At 43.0% G+C, this 18500-nt stretch overlaps 1 protein-coding gene across 8 annotated transcripts in view; it reads left to right on the top strand.

Moving 5' to 3' along the window:
- Window positions 1-10376: 10376 nt before the first annotated feature.
- Window positions 10377-18500, top strand: part of LOC111957605 (RNA-binding protein Musashi homolog 1-like) — a 22906-nt gene continuing 14782 nt past the window's right edge. For 2 of the 8 annotated variants that reach the window (XM_023978467.2, XM_023978465.2), the window contains exons 1-4: window positions 10377-10526; window positions 10894-10934; window positions 11678-11759; window positions 12989-13073. In XM_023978467.2, coding sequence (XP_023834235.1) covers window positions 10468-10526; window positions 10894-10934; window positions 11678-11759; window positions 12989-13073 — 267 coding nt within the window. In that variant the 5' untranslated portion in view covers window positions 10377-10467. The remainder of the gene's footprint in view (window positions 10527-10893; window positions 10935-11677; window positions 11760-12988; window positions 13074-18500) is intronic. The other 6 variants (XM_023978466.2, XM_023978468.2, XM_023978464.2 and 3 more) reach the window with 5 other exon arrangements.

Here is an 18500-nt window from a genome sequence, read left to right as displayed (position 1 = left end):
TCAAAGAAAAAGTGTGTTTGCATGTGTTAGTATGTAGCCTACAGTATCTTCTGTTCTAGAAATAAAGAACCAAATCAAATCAAATCAAGTTTATTTTATATAGCCCTTCGTACATCAGCTAATATCTCGAAGTGCTCTACAGAAACCCAGCCTAAAACCCCAAACAGCAAGCAATGCAGGTGTAGGAAGCACGGCGGCTAGAAAAACTCCCTAGAAAGGCCAAAACCTAGAAAGAAAACTAGAGAGGAACCAGGTATGAGGGTGGGGCCAGTCCTCTTCGGCTGTGCCGGGTGGAGATTATAACAAGACATGGCCAAGATGTTCAAATGTTCATAAATGACCAGCATGGTCAAATAATAATCAGGAGTAAATGTCAGTTGGCTTTTCATAGCCGATCATTAAGAGTATCTCTACCGCTCCTGCGGTCTCTAGAGAGTTGAAAACAGCAGGTCTGGGACAGTAGCACGTCGGTGGACAGGTCAGGGTTCATAAGCCGCAGGCAGAACAGTTGAAACTGGAACAGCAAGGCGCAGGTGGACTGGGGACAGCAAGGAGTCATCATGCCCGGTAGTCCTGACGCATGGTCCTAGGGCTCAGGTCCTCCGAGAGAGAGAAAGAAAGAGAGAAGGAGAGAATTAGAGAGAGCATACTTAAATTCACACAGAACACCGGATAAGACAGGAGAAAGTACTCCAGATATACCAACTGACCCTAGCCCCCCGACACATAAACTACTGCAGCAGTTTATGTCCGAGTTTAAAAGTAGAAAGTTTTCAGCCATCACTCCTTATGTCTGAAACACAGGCTTCTAGCGAGGGCAATTGTTGGGTCTCACCATGTTTCATTGAAAGTACAGCTGTGTGTCATCCGCATAGCAGTGAAAGTTAACATTATGTTTCGAATAACATTCCCCAAGAGGTAAAATATATAGTGAAAACAATAGTGGTCCTAAAACGGAACCTTGAGGAACACCGAAATGTACAGTTGATTTGTCAGAGGACAAACCATTCACAGAGACAAMCTGATATCTTTCCGACAGATAAGATCTAAACCAGGCCRGAACTTGTCCGTGTAGACCAATTTGGGTTTCCAGTCTCTCCAAAAGAATGTGGTGATCGATGGTATCAAAGGCAGCACTAAGGTCTAGTAGCACGAGGACAGATGCAGAGCCTCGGTCTGACGCCATTAAAAGGTCATTTACCACCTTCACAAGTGCAGTCTCAGTGATATGATGGGGTCTAAAACCAGACTGAAGCATTTCGTATACATTGTTTGTCTTCAGGAAGGCAGTGAGTTGCTGCGCAACAGCTTTTTCAAAAAAAATTGAGAGGAATGGAAGATTCGATATAGGCCGATAGTTTTTTATATTTTCTGGGTCAAGGTTTGGCTTTTTCAAGAGAGGCTTTATTACTGCCACTTTTAGTGAGTTTGGTACACATCCGGTGGATAGAGAGCCGTTTGTTATGTTCAACATAGGAGGGCCAAGCACATGAAGCAGCTCTTTCAGTAGTTTAGTTGGAATAGGATCCAGTATGCAGCTGAAGGTTTAGAGGCCATGATTATTTTCATCATTGTGTCAAGAGATATAGTACTAAAACACTTAAGTGTCTCTCTTGATCCTAGGTCCTGGCAGAGTTGTGCAGACTCAGGACAGCTAAGCTTTGGAGGAATACGCAGATTTAAAGAGGAGTCCGTAATTTGCTTTCTAATGATCATGATCTTTTCCTCAAAGAAGTTCATGAATTTATTACTGCTGAAGTGAAAGCCATCCTCACTTGGGGAATGCTGCTTTTTAGTTAGCTTTGCAACAGCATCAAAAATAAATTTTGGATTGTTCTTATTTTCCTCAATTAAGTTGGAAAAGTAGGATGATCGAGCAGCAGTGAGGGCTCTTCGATACTGCACGGTACTGGCTTTCCAAGCTAGTCGGAAGAGTTCCAGTTTGGTGTGGCGCCATTTCCGTTCCAAATTTTCTGGAAGCTTGCTTCAGAGCTCGGGTATTTTCTGTATACCAGGGAGCTACTTTCTTATGACAAATGTTTTTAGTTTTTAGGGGTGCAACTGCATCTAGGGTATTGCGCAAGGTTAAATTGAGTTCCTCAGTTAGGTGGTTAACTGATTTTTGTCCTCTGACGTCCTTGGGTAGGCAGAAGGAGTCTGGAAGGGCATCAAGAAATCTTTGTGTTGTCTGAGAATTTATAGCACGACTTTTGATGCTCCTTGGTTGGGGTCTGAGCAGATTATTTGTTGCGATTGCAAACGTAATAAAATGGTGGTCCGATAGTCCAGGATTATGAGGAAAAACATTAAGATCCACAACATTTATTCCATGGGACAAAACTAGGTCCAGAGTATGACTGTGGCAGTGAGTAGGTCCAGAGACATGTTGGACAAAACCCACTGAGTCGATGATGGCTCCAAAAGCCTTTTGGACACTTTGTTTACTGGAAAAGTAGCTCACTAACAGACCTGCTATTTTCCCTGCTGTCCTCAGTCTCATTAGTCAGCAAACCTCCCTGTTTCTGCCCCCTCCTCTTTCAGCCTTGTGTCCATGCCACCCAAGACCCCCCCCCCCCCCCCCCCCCTATTCAACCCCATTGATCATGCATGCAGAAATTTAACACACCCCTTAGTTCCTGACAGAATAAGCACTGTCCACATTTTTGTAGTTTCCTCTGCAGGGAGGAGAGGCTGTGTAGCCTACGCTGTGTGCCTCCAACAATGTCCAACAGCTCACCCAGTATACACTTAATGGACACTTCACACACAAACAGAGCTTACCATAAACAGCACAAAAATAAGTAGTCAATAGACATAGCTTTCACATATTCTTGAGTAGGAAGTGCGAATGCGTGTTTGTTCAGTCTCTCGTTCTTATTGTCATCTGGTGTTAGTTTAGCGGCTTACCTTGAGAGTGCACCCCCTAATGGAATGAGCTGAGTGTGTAAAGGGGAGTCGGAAGAACCAGAGTCTTCTAGGACAATACAGTAGTTACGGTTAGTCTATTTGAAGTTTTAATACAGATTTGAAAGGCTTTCCAAAGTTCGCTCACAGGCTTTCGGAGGCATGTGAATCAACAACATTGTTCACCTTTATCACCCTAGGCATTGGTGCTAATGCATTTCCATTGCTTGAATTATTTGAATGGCTGTTTCTTTGAGGTAACATTGTGATCGGCCTCCAATCGGTTAACAAGTCACATGATGTGTTGGAGAGGAGATTAACTGGAGCTGGTTTTGGCAATAAGGAAATACTGAAGACCCAGCAGTGAATGAGCAAGTACACTACCCAAAATCACCTCATTGTCAGCGGGTTAGAGTATGGGGGTGGATTGTGCTAGAGTGAGCGACTGTATTACTGATGCTAGTGTCAGGACTGTTCAGGTGTAGGCGAACCAATGCCTGGAGACTAGCTAGCTTTCCATCCAATTAGTGACGCATTTTCATGTGAATATTCTAAACTCTGCATAAAGAAAATACAGTGGGGAGAACAAGTATTTGATACACTGCCGATTTTGCCGATTTTCCTACTTACAAAGCATGTAGAGGTCTGTAATTTTTATCATAGGTACACTTCAACTGTGAAACAAAAATCCCCAAAATCACATTGTATGATTTTTAAGTAATTAATTAGCATTTTATTGCATGACATAAGTATTTGATACATCAGAAAAGCAGAACTTAATATTTGGTACAGAATCCTTTGTTTGCAATTACAGAGATCATACGTTTCCTGTAGTTCTTGACCAGGTTTGCACACCTAGCAGCAGGGATTTGGCCCAATCCCTCCATACAGACCTCTCCAGATCCTTCAGGTTTCGGGGCTGTCGCTGGGCAATACGGACTTTCAGCTCCCTCCAAAGATTTTCTATTGGGTTCAGGTCTGGAGACTGGCTAGGCCACTCCAGGACCTTGAGATACTTCTTACGGAGCCACTCCTTAGTTGCCCTGGCTGTGTGTTTCGGGTCGTTGTCAATGCTGGAAGACCCAGCCACGACCCATCATCAATGCTCTTACTGAGGGAAGGGGAGGTTGTTGGCTAAGATCTCGCAATACATGGCCCATCCATCCCTCCCTCAATACGGTGCAGTCGTCCTGTCCCTTTGCAGAAAAGCATCCCCGAAGAATGATGTTTCACCTCCATGCTTCACGGTTGGGATGGTGTCTTGGGGTTACTCATCCTTCTTCTTCCTCCAAACACGGCGAGTGGAGTTTTAGACCAAAAAGCTCTATTTTTGAATCTCAGACCACTGACTTCCCATTCCTCCTCTGGATCATCCAGATGGTCATTGGCAAACTTCAGACGGGGCTGGACATGCGCCTGCTTGAGCAGGGGGACCTTGTGTGCGCTGCAGGATTTTAATCCATGACGGCGTAGTGTGTTACTAATGGTTTTCTTTGAGACTGTGGTCCAAGCTCTCTTCAGGTCATTGACCAGGTCCTGCCTGTAGTTCTGGGCTGATCCCTCACCTTCCTCATGATCATTGATGCCCACGAGGTGAGCTCTTGCATGGAGGCCCCAGACCGAGGTTGATTGACCATCTCTTGAACTCTTCTATTTTTCTCTCATTTTCTAATAATTGCGCCAACAGTTGTTGCCTTCTTCACCACTCGCTTGCCTATTGTCCTGTAGCCCATCCCAGCCTTGTGCAGGTCTACAATTTTATCCCTGATGTCCTTACACAGCTCTCTGTCTTGGCCATTGTGGAGAGGTTGGAGTTGTTTGATTGAGTGTGTGGACAGGTGTCTTTTTACAGGTAACGAGTTCAAACAGGTGCAGTTAATACAGGTAATGAGTGGAGAACAGGAGGGCTTTCTAAAGAAAAACTAACAGGTCTGTGGAGCCGGAATTCTTACTGGTTGGTAGGTGATCAATACTTATGTCATGCAAAAAATGCAAATGAATTACTTAAAAATCATACAAGGTGATTTTTTGGATTTTTGATTTAGATTCGTCTCTCACAGTTGAAGTGTACCTATGATAAAATTACAGACCTCTACATGCTTTGTAAGTAGGAAAATCGGCAAAATCGGCAGTGTATCAAATACTTGTTCTCCCCACTGTATGTGCATTTTCCCAGCAGTGGTGTTTCCACCTAACTGACTTGTTGCAGATTTTAAAAAGTCAGTGCGTGATGACAGTGCACTCACAATGTTTTCATGTACCAAATAAAAATCTAAAGTTCAATGTGTTTCCATCGCATTTTCAACTCTACTGATATATTTTTTATCACAAACGGTTGCGTTAAATACCAAATGTGTCTACTCTGGATTTGACAGGTGTGCTCTAGCCAACAGCTAACAGATAGTGTGGGTATGCTAATCTACTTGATGAGATTATTATGGAGAAAAAAAAGTATATTGAATGGCAGTCATATTATCCTCAATATTTATTGGAAAGCAGCATCAAGCTCATCACCGTGCACTTGCATCACTCTGTGAAATTCATAACTTATTTCATCTGTAGCCTAATAAACTGCATGGTTTCCCAAATCGTAGTAAGAGGACCACACACCATATCATCGTAAATTTACTTCGATAAGATGGTTATTATATTAATATTTGCGTTTCCACCGCCGTTTCTCATATAGCGTAATTAATTTTAGACACAAAAAGATCCCACACTGTCAAGCGAAGAATTATCTGTCATAATTTATACAATTGTACCGAAACTTCCTGTTTCCATCACAGCTGTCGTGATTTTTTTTTATACGTTATGCTTTTACTCTAATTAAAGCTCTGGGTGGAATGTGGCTAATGACACACAGTTTAAGACAATGTGAACACTGATATGACGTCTGTCCTTCAAAGAAGATCAACTAGCCCAAAAGTTGTATTTTCTCAATCCATTTTATTTGTAGACAAAAAACTGCACATTTTCATGAAGGCCTATACTGTAGCTGTAAAACGGCATGTTTTGTGAGATTGATTGAAAGTGGAGAGCAGATTTTTCAAGGCTAGCTTCATTGTTCAATATTTAGTAATGCAGTTGTCAATAAGGTAACAAATAACTAAATGCTATACATGACCTACTGTCAAACAAAATAGAATTCAAAATGTGTCATCTGTACAGGGTTGGATACAATTTGGATTAGTCTGAACGTCATATGTTCACCAAGTTTAGTCATTTATTTTCTTGTCTATGTGTTGTAAAGTGTTGCAGCAGCTTACAGTGCATTCAAAGTATTCAGACCCCTTTTTGTTACATTACTTACTTATTCTAAAATGTATTAAATAGTTTTTCCCCCCTCATCAATCTACACACAATACCCCATAATGACAAAGCAAAAATGGTTTTCGACATTTTTGCAAATGTATTGAAAATAAAAAACTATCACATTTACAGAGGGATTTAGACTCTTTACTCAGTACTTTTGAAGCAGCTTTGGCAGCAATTACAGCCTCGAGTTTTCATGGGTATGACACTACAAGCTTGGCACACCTGTATTTTGGGAGTTTCTCCCATTGTTCTTTGCAGATCCTCTCAATTTCTGTCAGGTTGGATGGGGAGCGTTGCTGCACAGCTATTTTCAGTTCTCTCCAGAGATGTTAGATCGGGTTCAAGTCCGGGCTCTGGCTAGGCCAATCAAGGACATTCAGAGACTTGTCCCGAAGCGTCTTGGCAGTGTGCTTAGGGTCGTTGTCCTTTTAGAAGGTGAACCTTCACCCCAGTCTGAGGTCCTGAACACTCTTGAGCAGGTTTTAATCAAGGATCTCTCTATACCTCTCTCTAAACCTCTAAAACATCCCCACAGCATGATGCTGCCACCACCATGCTTCACCGTAGGAATGGTATTGGCCAGGTGATGATCGGTGCCTGGTTTCCTCCAGACGTGACACTTGGCATTCAGGCCAAAGAGTTCGATCTTGGGTTCATCAGACCAGAGAATCTTGTTTCTCATGGTCTGAGAGTCCTTTAGGTGCCTTTTGGCACACTCCAAGCGGGCTGTCATGTGCCTTTTACTGAGGAGTGGCTTCCGTCTGGCCACTCTACCATAAAGGCCTGATTGGTGGAGTGCTGCAGAGATGGTTGCCCTTCTGGAAGGTTCTCCCATCTCCATAGAGGAACTCTGGAGCTCTGTCAGAGTGACCATCAGGTTCTTGCTCACCACCCTGATCAAGGCCCTTCTCCCCTGATTGCGCAGTTTGGCTGGGCGGCCAGCTCTAGGAAGAATCTTGGTGGTTCCAAACTTCTTCCATGATAGAATGATGGAGGCCACTGTGTTCTTGGGGACCTTCAATGCTGCAGAAATGTTTTGGTACCTTCCCCAGATCTGTGCCTCGATACAATCCTGTCTCAGAGCTCTATGGACAATACCTTTGTCCTCATGGCTTGGTTTTTGCTCTGACATGCACTGTCAACTGTGGGACCTAATATAGACAGGTGTGTTCCTTTCCAAATCATGTCCAATCAATTGAATTGTAGAAACATCTCAAGGATGATCAATGGTAACAGGATGCACCTGAGCTCCATTTCGAGTCTCATAGCAAAGGGTCTGAATACTTATTTTTATTTCTAATACATTTCTAAAAACCTGTTTTCATTTTGTCATTATGGAACACTGTGTGTAGATTGCTGAGGATTTTTTAATCCATTTTAGAATAAGGCAGTAAACATAACAAAATGTGGAAAAAGTGAAGGGGTTTGAATATTTTCCAAATGCACTGTATGTCACATGAGGGAGTTGAGTGAACTCAAGCATGTGTATTAGGCCTGTGGATCTAGACCTGTGGATCTATGCCTGTGGATCTATGCCTGTAGGACAGTTCATTCAATCCTATTATCTCAACTAAATGAAGAGATGGTGGCATGTTCATTTCAGGATTGTTTCATTGAAAACCATTTTGTCAAACTAATCAAAAAGTGTTCTCTTTTTAAAACAGGTTTTTACAACACAGGTAACTACCAAAATAATGGAAACACTTGAGTAAATGAGGGATACACACTGTAACTCAGTAAAATCTTTGAAATTGTTGAATGTTGCGTATATATTTGTGGTCTCTGTATACATGATCCTAAACATGAGATGTTAATTGCTTAACTCCGGAACCACACAGTTCATAGAAGGAAATCAGTAAATTGAAATAAATAAATTAGGCCCTATTCTATGGATTTCACATGACTGGGCAGGGGTGCAGCCATGGGTGGGCCTTGGAGGGCATAGGCCCACCCACTTAGCAGCAAGGCTACCCCACTACGGAGCCAGGCCTAGCCAATCAGAATGAGTTTTCCCCACAAATGGGCTTTATTACAGAGAAAAAAATATTTTATCTACCATGGCTATGCCCCCATAGGATGACAATGCGCCCATCCACAGAGTACGAGTGGTCACTGAATGGTTTGACGAGCATGAAAACGATGTAAACCAAATGCTGCGGCTGTCTGTCACTAGAGGTGCCGGAGACAGCGTTTTCCATCACCAACAATAAAACCTCAAAATATGGAATTTATTGTGGAAGACTGTCGCATCCCTCCAATAAGGTTCCAGACACTTGTAGAATCTTTACCAAGGTGCATTAAGCTGTTCTGGCTGGTGGCCCAATGCCCAACTAAGACACTTTATGTTGGTGTTTCTTTTATTTTGACAGTTACCAGTAGAATCTCAATTAAACCTATTGAAGGGGAGCACCCGAAAGGTTATAGGGAAAGTGCACTACCTCCTGTGCACTAGACAATTCTCTTGGAAGAGGCCAGTAAATGTTCATACATTGAGGACTGGGCACACAAGTTATACCCAATGCTTACAGATTGAATCCCACTTACAAAAAGACAAGGAACTCTTGAAATATCCAATCACTGCCACCATTGTAGCGGTTGACTGGAGACAACCACCACGGTCCAGTGGTTATGCAGTAACTGGAAAAGCTCTACTCCTCTTGTGCCAGAAAGGTCCAGGCTTCTTGGCAGAAGGGATAGTAGCACACGTTACATGTCTACTTCTATTTTGAAACACTACATGACAAAGTATGTGGACACGTGCTCGTCGAACATCATCCCAAAATCATCGGCATTAATATAGAGTTGGTCCTCCTTTTTGCTGCTCTAACAGCCTCCACTCTTCAGGGAAGGCTTTCCACTAGATTTTGGAACATTGCTATGGGGACTTGTTTCCATTCAGCCACGAGCATTAGTGAGGTCGGTCACTGATGTTCGATGGGGTTGAGGTCAGCGCTCTGTGCTGGCCAGTCAAGTTCTTCCACGCCGATCTCGACAAACCATTTCTGTATGGACCTCGCTTTGTGCACGGGGGCATTGTCATGCTGAAACGGGAAAGGGCCTGTTGCCACAAAGTTGGAGGCACTTAATCGTCTAGAATGTCACTGTATGCTGTAGCATTAAGATTTCCCTTCACTGGAACTAAGGGGTCTAGCCCGAACAATGAAAAACAGACCCAGACTATTATTCCTCCTCCACCAAACTTTACAGTTGGCACTATGCATTTGGGCATGTAGTGTTCTCCTGGGACCTGCCAAACCCAGATTCATCCGTCGGACTGCCAGATGGTGAAGCGTGATTCATCACTCCAGAGAACATGTTTCCACTGCTCAAGTGTCCAATGTTGATGATCTTTACACCACTCCAGCCGACGCTAGGCATTGCGTATGGGGATCTTAGGCTTGTGTGCGGCTTCTCAGCTATGGAAACCCATTTCATGAAGCTCCCGATGAACAGTTCTTGTGCCGACGTTGCTTCCAGAGGCAGTTTGGAACTCTGTAGTGAGTGTTGCCAACGAGGACAGGCAATTTTATTTATTTTTTACGCGCTACGCACTTCAGCACTCAGTGGCTGAGCCGTTGTTGCTCCTAGACGTTTCCACTTCATAATAACAGCACTTACAGTTGACCGGGGCAGCTCTAGCAGGGCAGAAATTTGACAAACTGACTTGTTGGAAAGGTGGCATCCTATGATGGTGCCATGTTGATAGTCACTGGGCTCTTAAGTAAGGCCTATTGACAATGTTTAGCTATCGAGATTGCATGGTTGTGTGCTCGATTTTATACACCAGCCAGCAACGGGTGTCCACTGAAATAGCCGAAAACACACATTTGAAGGGGTGTCCACATACTTTTGTATATATAGTGTATTTATGTGACCAGTTTAAAACCTTAAACCGGTACGAAATATATTTAGCTCACACCAACAAAAATGATCATTCTAATGATTTCATACAGTATTATCATTTACCCAAACTAAAATACATATTGATATCTCTATTTGTTTATTTTACAAATTGTAACACATTTTTGTATTTATAAGCATGCGTAAAATGTGCGTAACGCTAGGATGAGAGGAACACGCGGGCACAGCACAAGGAGGAGGAGTCGACCACCTCTCCTTGAGCCAAATGTACTCGTCCCTCCTCTCTGCAACAGCCCGTTCCCCCCTTAAACCTTGGCCAAACCCCCGCCCCATCTCTCCACTCGGTCTGTTTTTCCATACCGTACAGTCTGAACACACCGGCACGAAATGGATACGGAAGGGAGCCAGAGCAGCCTGTCCTCCACGGACTCCCCTCACGACCCCTGGTAAACCTACCTTCCTCAGTCGGCTATACCTAGTCATGAGATCGATACACCTCAGAGACAAACCCGGGAGTTGAGAGAAACTACCTATTTTACTGAGACGGAGAGCGTACTCGCACTTTTTGTGTTGTTGGTCCATGGGCTTCTCATCTTCAAAGAGAGACCGCCCATTCATAGTATTTTTGTGAACAGCTAAGTTATATTTAAGCTTCAATAACGGTGTTATAATTTATATTAAGCGAGTTAAATATTGCTGTAACGGGTCGACATTTCTAAATGATTGAACTGCCCTTGTTTACCAAACATCAAAGCTTACATATTACGTAGGCCTATTTAATGTGCATTTTCACTTACGTGTTATTTCTTATAGCAAAATGTTCATAGGCGGTCTCAGCTGGCAGACGACACAAGGTGAGCTTTTTCTCCAAACTTTATCAAAACTTTTATCAGCCGTTTATTCTCGTATGTGATTCTCGGTCATGTGTTTTTAAAGTCACAGTGAGAGTGGGAAATAATCATCTGTAGCTATTAGCCTAAATTCTAGTTTTGATCCAAGATTTCTAAAAGTGATGAATGAGTTGTGCTACACTCGCTTGGCATCTAGATACATTCAATCAGAGGTCCTTTGCTAAAATCAAAGTCCCTCATTCAACACAGAGCAGTAGCCTAGCATACAGGGGGATATAATACAGAATGCCAAGATGAAAATGAACCAATGCTAAAGTAATGAGACAAAACTATAACTGGCCCTAAATCTTTGTCAATAGGCTATTGTTCAAGACAATAATTGAGCACATCTCAGGAAGAAAGATCGTTGCAGTCCTTGAGGGATGAGTTTTGTCTTGATTCTGTCATTGGATATTGTATCATAATTTACTCTCTTTATGCAGTATGTATGTTGATATAACCGAAATATATCCTATTCTGTATAGGCTGTCATGGTCAACTTTAAATATTCCTTATTTTATGTTCTCATTACTGGACATTAACATTGTTGACGTTTGAACCGAATCACAGACTGCGACCATCAGAAAGTTGAACAATGGTGGCTACAATTCTACCGTAGTAGGCTGTAGAGTCACACACCACCTGCTTTATGCAACCGACATACAAAAAAATAGTTTATCTCAGTTTGTTGGTCTTCTTTCTTTCAGAGGGATTGAAAGAGTACTTTTGCAAGTATGGCGAGGTGAAGGAGTGCATGGTGATGCGGGATCCAGTTACCAAGCGCTCTAGGTGAGGGGGGCGTGCACGGTGCAGCGCCCTATCAGAAAAGCCCAAGCCCGCTCAGACACATCACACCAGTTAAAACTGCTCGTGATTACATTGGCCTACTTAATTCACATGATTATTATGTGCCCATACTTTCTTTGTGTTTTAATTATTTTACCGTGCCTTCAGAAAATATTCATACCGCTTGACTTATTCCACGTTTTGTGTTACAGGCTGAGTTCAAAATGGAATAAATATATTTGTCTCACCCATCTACACAATATCACATAATGACAAAGTTTTTTTTTTTTGCACATTTATTGAAAATAAAATACAGATATCTCGTTCAGTTCATACCCCAAATGTTAGACTCACCTTTGTCAGTGATTACAGCGGTGAGTCTTTCTGGGTAAGTGTCTAAGAGCTTTCCACACCTGGATTGTACAATATTTGTCCATTATTCTTTTCAAAATTATTTCAGCTCTGTCAAAATGGTTGTTGACCATTGCTAGACAACCATTTTCAGGTCTTGCCATAGATTTTCAAGCAGATGTAAGTCAAAACTGTAACTCGGCCACTCAGGAACATTCACTGTCTTCTTGGTAAGCAACTCCAGTCTAGATTTGGCCTTGTGTTTCAAGTTATTGTCCTGCTGAAATATTAATTCATCTTCCAGTGTCTGGGGGGAAAGCAGACTGAACCAGGTTCGATCCCAGGCTTTATCTCAACCGGCCGTGATCGGGAGTCCCATAGGGCAGCGCACAATTGACCCAGCGTCGTCCTGGTTAGGGGAGGGTTTGGCTAGAGTAGGCCGTCTTTGTAAATAAGAATTTGTTCTTAACTGACTTGCCTAGTTAAATGAAAAAAAGGTTTTCTTCTAGGATTTTGCTAGGGCTAAGTTACAATCTTTTTTATCCTAAAAACTTCCCAGTCCTTAACGATTACAAGTATACCCATAACATGATGCAGCCACCACTATACTTGAAAATATGAAGAGTGGTTCTCAGTAATGTGTTGTATTGCCATAAAAAGGGGTTGAATACTTATTAAGTCAAGACATTTCAGCATTTCATGTTTAATTATTTTTCAAAACATTTCTAAAAACATAACTGCACTTTGACATTATGGGGTATTAGGCCAGTGACAATCTCAATTTAATCCATTTTAAATTCAGGCTGTAACACAACAAAATGTGGAAAAAGTCAAGGTGAATACTTTCTGAAGGCACTGTATATGCTGATATTTATTTGCAGGGGTTTTGGATTTGTCACGTTTGTTGACCAGGCCGGTGTGGATTCAGTTTTGGCAGTAACCAGGCATGAGTTGGATTCAAAAACAGTGAGTTATTAATCCACTTAAAGTATTTCTGTAGACTAGAATACTTTTCTAATGTTATCACTTCTATTTTTACCCAAAAGCCAACTCCAAAACATGTTTTCTGTCCTCAAGAACTAACTAAAACCATATTTCATATGGCTGTAGTAGTTTTATCAATTTTAAGTCTTTTAGACATATTCTACAATTTTTTTAACTTTTGTAAAGTTATTACATTATCTCTGGGAAATAAGTCAAATGTAAATACAAAATTAAGTAAATGTATATATATTATTGCCTTTATATGGCACTATTAAAGAGTTGCCATAGCTGCCTTTAATTTAATCTAGACTACTAAACTATGCTATTAGTAAAATACTTATGAGTATTGCTCTTCCCAATATGATTTGCAAGTGTTCTTTACACATGACACTTAATGGGGTCTAAAAACTACATGTTGAGCCATGGAGTAAAGTTCAGGAATAGACTGGGCTACAGAATATGCTCTCTCTTTCCCTCACCCTCCCACAGTGAAACGGTCAAGAAAGCGTTACACAGTGTCAATTGCCATGGAAACTGGGGGACCCAGACAGGGTTGTGCTCAATTGCACAGTTTCTGCTTCATAGCAAGTGTAAACTCATCGTCAAACGTTCTGCATGCTGTTTTATACTTCAGTTCGCAAGTAATTTGTTCCTAGGGTGAAAATTACCTCCATAACTGTCTTATTTAAACACATCAATTCATTAACTTGTGCCTCTGCACCCTGAAACTAGCAAGCTACAGGTGTTTATGTAGTTGGGACAAGATAGTGAGATTCCCAACATTGTCATATCGGTACTATTCAATAGGGAGGGAGTGTCAGAACAACCACTACCATATGGAGGGGCATTATGATCCCTTGTGGGAAAACAAAAGAAAATCTCAGAACTCCGTTAGCCAGATCAAAGACTGCACAATTGTTTCGAACAACCTGTTTCTATGTCTACATATGCATGAGGGAGTGTGTATAACTTGCGTTTTTAAAACTCTGGGGGTTGTGTGGTTTTGTTATTAATGAATGTGGGCTGGTTTGGGAACAATGCTGCCCGTTGGTCGTCATAGGGATGGCTGAGTTCCCCCTTACTGGGTGGGAGGGGTGATGGTTGGGGGTAGGTCAGTGTATTGAAATGTGCTGAGGCTCCTTCTTCCCTTTTGTGTTTGGAGAGGTACACCATCTCAACATATCTACAGATATACACAAGGAAAATGAGTTGAGACTAAAGAGGACACCACTCGAGGGAGGGATGGAGGGAGGGAGAGTCATAGTTAGGGTGGAGAGCTATATGGGAGAGAGAGCGAGTAAATCTCAGTAAGACAAAAAATAATGGTGCTCAAAAAAGGTCCAGTCGCCAGGACCACAAATACAAATTCCATCTAAACACCGTTGCCCTAGAGCACACAAACTATACAGACCTCGGCCTCAACATCAGCGCCACAGGTAACTTCCACAGAACTGTGAACGAGCTAAGAGACAAGGCAATAAAGGCCTTTATGCCATCAAAAGGAACATAACATTCGACATACCAATTAGGATCTGGCTAAAAAAAATCTTGAATCGGTTATAGCACCCATTGCCCTTTATGGTTGTGAGGTCTGGGGTCCGCTCACCAACCAAGAATTCACAAAATGGGACAAACACCAAATTGTGACTGCATGCAGAGTTCTGCAAAAATATCCTCTGTGTAAAACACCAAATAATGCATGCAGAGCAAAATTGGGTTGATACCCGCTAATTATCAAAATTCAGAAAAGAGCCGTTAGATTCTACAACCACCTTAAAGGAAGCGATTCCCCAACCTTCCATAACAAAGCCATCACCTACAGAGAGATGAACCTGGAGAAGAGTCCCTTAAGCAAGCTGGTCCTGGGGCTCTGTTCACAAACAGACCCCACAGAGCCCCAGCACAGCAACACAATTAGATCAAATCATGAGAAAACAAAAAGATAATTACTTGACACATTGGAAAGAATTAACAAAAAAAATGCAAACTAGAATGCGATTTAGCCCTAACCAGAGAGTACACAGTGGCAGAATACCTGACCGCTGTGACTGACCCAAACTTAAGGAAAGCTTTGACTATGTACAGACTCAGTGAGCATTGCTATTGAGAAAGGCCACCGTAGGCAGACGGCTATGTGCACACTGCCCAAAAAATGAGGTGGAAACGGAGCTGCACTTCCGAACCCCCTGCCAAATGTATGACCATATTAGAGACACATATTTCCCTCGGATTACACAGATCCACAAAGAATTCGAAAACAAACCTAATTTTGATAAACTCCCATATATACTGGGTGAAATACCACAGTGTGCAGCAGCCAGATGTGTGACCTGTTGCTACAAGAAAAGGGCAACCAGTGAAGAACAAACACCATTGTAAATACAACCCATATTTATGTTTATTTATTTTTCCTTTTATACTTTAACTATTTGCACATCGTTACAACACTGTATATAGACATAATATGACATTAGAAATGTCTTTATTCTTTTGGAACTTCTGTGAGCGTAATGTTTACTCTTAATTTTGTTTTTCACTTTTGTTTATTATCCACTTCACTTGCTTTGGTAATGTTAACATATGTTTCCAATGCCAATAAGCAAGTTATAGGGTGGAGAGCTTTATGGGAGAAACAGAGAGAGAGAGTCATAGGGTGGAGAGCTTTTACGGGAGAGACAGAGAGAGAGAGTCATAGGGTAGAGAGCTTTACGGGAGAGACGGGGAGAGAGAGTCATGGGGTGGAGAGCTTTATGGGAGCGAGAGAGAGCGTGTCATAGTTAGGGTGGAGAGCTTTATGGGAGAGAGAGCAAGAGTCATAGGGTGGAGAGCTTTATGGGAGCGAGTTAAGAAGTCGTTAGTTAAGGGTGAAGAGCTTTATGGGAGAGAGCAAGAGTCGTAGTTAGGGTGGAGAGCTTTATGGGAGAGAGCAAGAGTCGTAGTTAGGGTGGAGAGCTTTATGGGAGAGAGCAAGAGTCGTAGTTAGGGTGGAGAGCTTTATGGGAGAGAGAGAGAGAACGAGAGAGCGTGTCATAGTTAGGGTGGAGAGCTTTATGGGAAAGAGAGTCGTAGTTAGGGTGGAGAGCTTTATGTGTGAGAGAGAGAGTCGTAGTTAGGGTGGAGAGCTTTATGTGTGAGAGAGAGAGTCATGTGGTGGAGAGCTTTATGGGACAGAGAGAGAGAGCAAGAGTCATATGGTGGAGTTCTTTATGGGAGAGAGAGTGTCAAAGTTAGGGTGGAGAGCTTTATGGGAGAGAGAAAGAGAGTCATAGGGTGGAGAGCTTTATGTGAGGGCGAGAGTTGTAGATAGGGTGGAGAGCTTTCTGGGGGAGAGCAAGAGTCATAGTTAGGGTGGAGAGCTTTATGGGAGAGAGTCATTGTTCGGGTGGAAAGCTGTATGGGAGAGAGAAAGAGTCATAGGGTGGAGAACTTTATGGGAGAGAGAGAGCGAGAGTCGTAGTTAGGGTGGAGAGCTTTATGGGACAGAGAGAGATAGTCAAAGTTCGGGTGGAGAGCCTTATGGGAGAGAGAGAGTCATAGGGTCGAGAGCTATATGGGAGAGAGATTCATAGGGTGGACAACTTTATGGGAGAGAGAGACAGAGAGCGAGAGTCGTAGAGAGAGTGTGTGTCATAGTTAGGGTGGAGAGCTTTATGGGGGAAAGAGAGAGTCGTAGTTAGGTTGGAGAGCTTTACGGGTGAGAGAGAGAGTCATAGGGTGGACAACTTTATGGGAGAGAGCGAGAGTTGTAGTTAGGGTGGAGAGCTTTTTTCTGAGAGCGAGAGAGAGTTTCATAGATTGGAGAGCTTCATGGGAGAGAGAGTCATAGGGTGGAGAGCTTTATTGGAGAGGGAGAGTCGTAGTTAGGATGGAAAGCTTTTTATGGGAGAGGGGGTCATAGGGTGGAGAGCTTTATGGGAGAGAGAGAGTCATAGGGTGGAGAGCTGTATGGGAGCGAGAGAGAGAGTGTGTCATAGGGTGGAGAGCTTTATGGGAGAGGGAGAGAGTCGTAGTAAGGGTGGAGAGCTTTGTGGGATAGAGAGTTTCATAGGGTGGAGAGCTTTATAGAAGAGAGCGTTTCAAAGGGTGGAGAGCTTCATGGGAGAGAGTGAGAGTGTCATAGTTAGGGTGGAGAGCTTTATGGTAGAGAGAGAGAGTCGTAGGGTGGAGAGCTTTATGGTAGAGAGAGAGAGAGAGTCTTCGGGTGGAGAGCTTTATGAGCGAGAGAGTGTGTCTTTGGGTGGAGAGCTTTATGAGCGAGAGAGTGTGTCTTTGGGTGGAGACCTTTATGGGGGAGAGAGAGAATTTGTCATAGTTAGGGTGGAGAGCTTTATGGTAGAGAGAGAGAGTCGTAGGGTGGAGAGCTTTATGGTAGAGAGAGAGAGAGTCATAGGGTGGAGACCTTTATGGGGGAGAGAGAGAGAGAGTGTGTCATAGGGTGAAGAGCTTTATGGGAGAGAGAGAGATAGTCATAGGGTGGAGAGCTTTATGGTAGAGACAGAGAATTTGTCATAGTTAGGGTGGAGAGCTTTATGGTAGAGAGAGTCATAGGGTGGAGACCTTTATGGGGGAGAGAGTGGGTCATAGGGTGAAGAGCTTTATGGGAGAGAGAGATAGTCATAGGGTGGAGAGCTTTATGGTAGAGAGAGCTTGTCGTAGTTAGGGTGGAGAGCTTTATGGGAGAGAGAGAGTGTCGTAGGTAGGGTGGAGAGCTTTATGGGAGAGAGAGCTTGTCGTAGTTAGGGTGGAGAGCTTTATGGGAGAGAGAGAGACCTATACTCCTCTCCCAATAAAGTCTCCCCCTATGACTCTCTTCTCCTCTCCCATAAGCTTCACCCTATGACTCTCTCTCCATAAAGCTCTCACCCTATGACTCTCTCTCCCCCATAAGCTCTCCACCCTATGACTCTCTCTCTCCATAAAGCTCTCCACCTATGACTCTCTCTCTCTCTCCCATAAAGCTCTCCACCTAACTGACTCTCTTCTCTCCCCATAAAGCTTCTCAAACTATGACTCTTCTCTCATAAAGTCTCCACCCTATGACTCTCTCTCTTCCATAAAGCTCTCCACCCTATGACTCTCTCTCCCATAAAGCTCTCCCAACCACTACGACTCTCTCTCATAAAGCTCTCCACCCTATTCTCTCTCTCTCTCCCATAAAGCTCTCCACCCTAGACTCTCTCTCTCTCTCCATAAAGCTCTCTCACCTATGACATCTCTCTCCCATAAAGCTCTCCACCCTATAGACTCTCTCTCTCCATAAAGCTCTCCACCCCTATGACTCCTCTCTCCCATAAACTCTCCACCTATGACCTTCTCTCTCCCATAAAGCTCTCCACCACTATGACTCTCTCCTCTCCCATAAAGCTCTCCACCTATGACTCTCTCTCTCTCCCATTAAAGCTCTCCGTC

The sequence above is a fragment of the Salvelinus sp. IW2-2015 genome, linkage group LG33, assembly GCF_002910315.2.
Source record: "Salvelinus sp. IW2-2015 linkage group LG33, ASM291031v2, whole genome shotgun sequence".
NCBI lineage: Eukaryota > Metazoa > Chordata > Actinopteri > Salmoniformes > Salmonidae > Salvelinus > Salvelinus sp. IW2-2015.
This window is presented reverse-complemented; position numbering and strand designations above follow the sequence as displayed.